This window comes from Atta cephalotes (genome assembly GCF_000143395.1).
Source record: "Atta cephalotes unplaced genomic scaffold scaffold00005, whole genome shotgun sequence".
NCBI lineage: Eukaryota > Metazoa > Arthropoda > Insecta > Hymenoptera > Formicidae > Atta > Atta cephalotes.
Window position 1 is genome coordinate 7671677 of NW_012130069.1, and position 5453 is coordinate 7677129.

The 5453-nt window shown below is 31.6% G+C and overlaps 1 protein-coding gene across 1 annotated transcript in view; it reads right to left on the reverse strand.

Annotated features, from left to right (window-relative positions):
- Positions 1 to 5453, reverse strand: part of LOC105626638 (probable serine/threonine-protein kinase mkcB) — a 58722-nt gene that overhangs the window by 15637 nt on the left and 37632 nt on the right. Inside the window, exons 4-6 of the mRNA XM_012207931.1 lie at positions 4520 to 4947; positions 1327 to 1687; positions 365 to 561 (exon numbers count right to left, since the gene is read on the reverse strand). Coding sequence (XP_012063321.1) covers positions 365 to 561; positions 1327 to 1687; positions 4520 to 4947 — 986 coding nt within the window. The remainder of the gene's footprint in view (positions 1 to 364; positions 562 to 1326; positions 1688 to 4519; positions 4948 to 5453) is intronic.

The following is a 5453-nucleotide window of genomic DNA, read 5'->3' on the forward strand; positions in this document are numbered from 1 at the left end:
TATATATATATATATATATATATATATATATATATATATATATATAATAATAATAATAATATATATATATATTTTTTTTTCAGTGCAGATTGTTGCTATAAATTATCATTATCGTTAGCCATTATACGATAATTAACTCTGTATGTAATAGGATTTTTTTCTGTATATTAGAGACGATAATTTTTAAGTTACTTTATATTTTAATGTGATCACGGCTCTGTATACTAGAAATTTATTTCTAGAATATATTAGAAATATATTACTAGGAATATATATTAATTATATTCTACTTGAATCGAATTCTCTTTTTGTTTGGATTGTACATTATACTTCGAGAATAATATATAATGCTGTGATTACTTACCGGTCCCAAATACTGTGCGTTAGCAACGGTTGTTTCAGGCGCTGCGAAAGCCGGTGTACCAGCTTGTCCTATTAATAATTCTCCAGATTCTCTTAATTCCGTACTAACACCTAAATCAGCGATTTTAATTCTGTCATCTCTATCCACCAATAGATTGCTTGGCTTTATGTCACGATGCACTATCTTTTGGTAATGCACTGCGAAAACAAAAAATAAGTATTATATATATAATACTGTTTTTAATACAATCACACAATTTTTATTAAAATTTAATTCTAAAAGTCTGAATATATTATATTCGTAGTTATACGGAATATTTCTTAACTTGAAGATTGTTTACGTAACTAATGAATACATCTTACTCATCTCTCTTCTCCACTTAGTAAGATTGATGTTACAAGTTTTAAGTCGATTATCATCTAAGCACCTTAATGTTTTATTGAATAGTGTCTAACGCGACTATACTACACTCTCATGTACAATAAAGTATACTAACACGATCACTGAGTTTACGTAATGCATATGACGCCTCTTTTGCCATTGATCCATGATGAACGTTATGATCCGTAATAGGCGCCAGATACATTACGCAAATCCGCCTGTCGAGAGGATTTGCATTCTATTATTTAACGCGTACATGATAAACATGATTTATGCCAAATGTGGGCGTATGCTATGTGATTAAAATACCAATCCTCTAAATTTGGAAAATTTTTTCAGGAGATAAAAACAGGATTGAAAAGGAAGAGAAATTTTAAATTTTACACACTATTATTAAAATTTGTGGTAATATAACTAAAATCAATTTCAAAATACGTTGCACGTGTTAATTAATCACGAGATATATGGGATTTTAATAATTAATCGTTTGAATTATATAGGACTTTCTAGAATTTTTATAGGAAAAAATTCTTTGTAAACAATTTTTAGTTTTTATGAATAGAATATACATAATGACTTACAATATTCGACTCCCAAGACAACATCGCGAAAATAACGCCTGGCCGTTTCTTCATTCAGAGGTTTATCGGTGGGTATAAGAAGGATTTCACCCCTGTGGACTAGTTCGAAGACCAGATAGAGATTATCTTTGTCGGGATGGTCCAGCACCTCGACTAGTTTCACGACGTTGGGATGATCGAGTTTCTTCAGAATGGCGATTTCCCTATAAACTTTCGCCAAGGGATCAGCACCTGCTCTGCGCGGTGGTATTCTTCCAAATATCCCTGTTTTTTTCATTAATTTTCTCTTGCTCACTATTTTCATGGCGTAATACGCGCCATCCTCTTCGTTGAAAACCTTCTTCACAACACCGAAAGAACCCTGTACAAGTGCGAAGTGATGCATAAGTGAAGATGCGAAAGCACAGCGCGTTCCTGTTTGATCTCAGGCTTGACATTTTTGGAGGTTTCTTTGCATTTATTGTATAATTCGACTTTTCATTTTTTCGACATTCTCGACAAACAAACGTATTATTGAATGCTTCTAAAAAGATCGTCGTCAACGTCAAGAGTATTTTTATTTATGCGATATAAATAGCAAGAAAGTTTCAATTCATATTTTATTTTGATAAAAATATGAAAAATTATTCATTCATCTCAATAAAGTAATATTTTTAATATAGTATTTTATTTTTCATTTAATGAAGATTATTTTTATTAGAGGATATTTCCTCTTTTCTGAAATATGACGATTTTTTGTTTGACACGGACAGATTTTAAATGGAATATTCTTGACATTGATACGAAAATATTATTGTAAAATAATATTTTGGGATGAACATAATATAAAGAGGAATTATGGAAGATTTTATCGATAATTTCATGACTCTCTTCGCATCCTTTTACCTTAACCTTGCAACCCTTTTTGTGGTTCAGCTACGCTGTTATCATAATGCGCTTTATATCATCGTGGCGACTAGGTCGAAGGTCATCGGCGATGCTATCGGGAGTAGAAGCAAAATTTTATGGTTCACGGTATGATCACCTTTGAGCACGTCCGGTTGTGGTCATTATTTCGTTATAAATATAAATGATGCAAAATTTAAAAATGTATCTGTAACTCTTATTCTATATCTTAATCTCGCATTTAATAATGTATGTAACAAATAATGAATGTTCCAAAGTTGACTTTATGTTTGGACAATTAAAATTATATTTGACAAGGATAACTTAAAAAAATAATTTTTTATAATTACAAGATTGCTACATCATTTATATCATTTACAATTATTTCAATGAATTTTAATTAATTCGTCATAAAATAAATTAATTTCACATAAAAACAACTCTTGACGCAATATATAGTAATCGGTATAATGATTATCTGGTTTTTGTTTGCCTCGACAAAATCTTTACTGTATAATTGTATAGTAGAGGAAAAGAATCGATGCCGATAATGGTATTAGATACCGAGAAAAAGATCGATATATTGTTTATGAATGCACGATGATGGAGATTGCGCGTTTCGAACATTTCGCGAGGTTGAAAAAATTAATCGTCGATATCAAACTCTATTTCAATCGATGACTCTTATTTCGATGAGGAATTCAATCTCGAGTTCGAATGTAGTTTTAAACGATAAGGGAAAGAGAAATTCAATCGTGAACTTTGCGAAATCGTTTTTCTCTTTTTTTATCTACCATTCGTTAAAGATAATCTCACGCATGAAATGACATTTGCTCTCTTGTTCATAAAAAAATATTATATTTTCTCTCTCTCTCGCTCTCTCTTTCTTTCTTCATCTCTGGGGAAACGATCTCTGGAATTCTCAACGCAAACCTCGTGTGCTGCAAACTTCTTCTCGCTTCTTGGAAGTTTCGCTTTTCACTCAGTAATAGCAAAGTGCGAAGTTATTGCGGCGGTTGTCTTGTTTTCTTTCTCGCATTTATTTTGAATCCAATCATGCTATACTAGCGTAAGCATTGAGCTTTGCATTTTCATTTTTGTACTGGCTTTTGTTAGCGCTTTCATTCGAAGGGAATGTTCGAGAGACATTTACATCAAACGGAATTTGCTGTTTTTCTAAAAGTGCGAGCAACTTTTAACCTTTCTATTCTGTTCCACGTGTTTATTTAATATTATTTCCTTGTTCTCTAATTTTCGTGCAAAAGCATTAAGCATTTTTATTAAAATTATCATTTTCGAGTTTTCATTTAATTAATTAAAAAATTAACAGAAATTAATCTAAAAATGAAAGAAAAATATATACTTCAAAGAAAAAATTTAACTCGTTAGACAGTCATGTAATAAACAATTCTCGAGAAAACGCGTCAGCAAATTAACATATCCGTATGACAGGAAAAAAATGTACAATTTATCTCGTAAACGTTGACAATATAATCGAATAAAAAAATTGCGCATGAAGATGACGATTTTAATAATTTTCTGTGTTGTTCAAACTTCTAAGTCCTGCGGGCAATATTGCGTTATCGGGTGCGATATAACGTGATTATTGGAGTAATCCGTAACTGCGCGGCTGTTAATTACTTCTTAACAAGTACGAAGGATTGGCAAGAGAGGAAATTGCTGAAAATGATGACTTACGGCACGAGTTATTGGTTATCGAGGAAGCATCCGCTCGATATCGATAATCATATCATTCTCTCGTTTGTTACGTGAGCATCGTGAAATGGTTTCGCTCTTCAATGAGAGAAACGCGATATGTTGATCCTCTTACCGATGAATACAGCTGTGATTGTTAAAATGTCGCGGACATAATTGAAAAAGCATTAGATTGTAGCAAACGAATTTAATTCGGCACGAATATTTTTCATTTATGAATCAGGTTAAAGATATTTTTTTCGCGTTTTCTGTTTGTACAATTATACATAAATAATTGTATACTTGCTATAAAATTTCTGTAAAAACGATGAAATGTGTCCAACGATTATGCACACTCTTTCATAACTTTCTGACAAATGAAAAGTCAATTCGTTATTAATAAATTGTATGCGAAGTATTTTATATTATTTTTTTCATGTTTCATAAATTCGAAGTTCTCTCCTAACAAAGACATTTGTACAATTTCTAATGATTTTCATATAAGCGATTAAGTATGTAATTATATAAAAACTTTTACAATTTTTAGGGACAAATATAAATGAATTATTGTTTACTTGATTTTAAATGAGTTTTAACTGAATTTTAATCTTACCTTTCCGATTTCGTTCAGCACTTTGTATTGGTTTAATTGCTGCTGTTGGCTGTCATGCTGGCTATCGACGGAACATTCCCTGTTGAGCGCTCTGATACGTTTCCTGGGCGATCTCTGAGGACTGGCGTGAGGGTAGCGAGAATGAACGGATTTGTAGGTGACGTCAGCTTTCTCGAACAGTCGCTGGCTCGGTCCTGCTTCGTCGGGTAAGGATAATTTTCTCAAATCTACAGTCCGATTATTATCCGAGGCAATAATAGTTTCCACGTTTGTCTTGTGCACATTCTTACAATTCGAGTCGCCGCCAGAATGACCGATGACTGTGTCTCGCTGAATTGTGCCCGCCTCGTCCGATGGTGCATTTTTGCCGCTATTGCGCGGAAGGTAAATATTGGGGTTCTTGAAAATAGACGTCACTTGCATATCGCCTAAGAAGATATTAAGAATAGTGAAAATCCTGGCAAATTAATTTTGAAGGAAATTATATTTTATACCGTCATTTTTTATCTTACCCTCGAGCCTGTTCCATTAAGTAACAAAATTGAGAGGGACGAAAAATACGCTTTATAAGAACGAGATTAAATTATATATAATATAACAAGTAATCTGTTTTGAATAAAAGTAATCAAATTATATATAAGAACATTTTTTTAGGTCGGCGATTTTTTACATTAGAACACCTTGTCAAATTATTTTACCTCTACGATATATTGTCTGGAAGAAGACTCTCTGTATAATTATACGTTCCATGAATTTCAAGATTTTGTAATTTTTTTGTCTTACTCAAGTAATGTTTCATTAAGTAATAAAATTGAGAAAGTCGAAAAACATGTTTTGAATAAGATTAAAATATTGTAACAATTAATCTGTTTTTTTGAAAATGGAAGTAATATATATATATATATATATATATATATATATATATATATATATA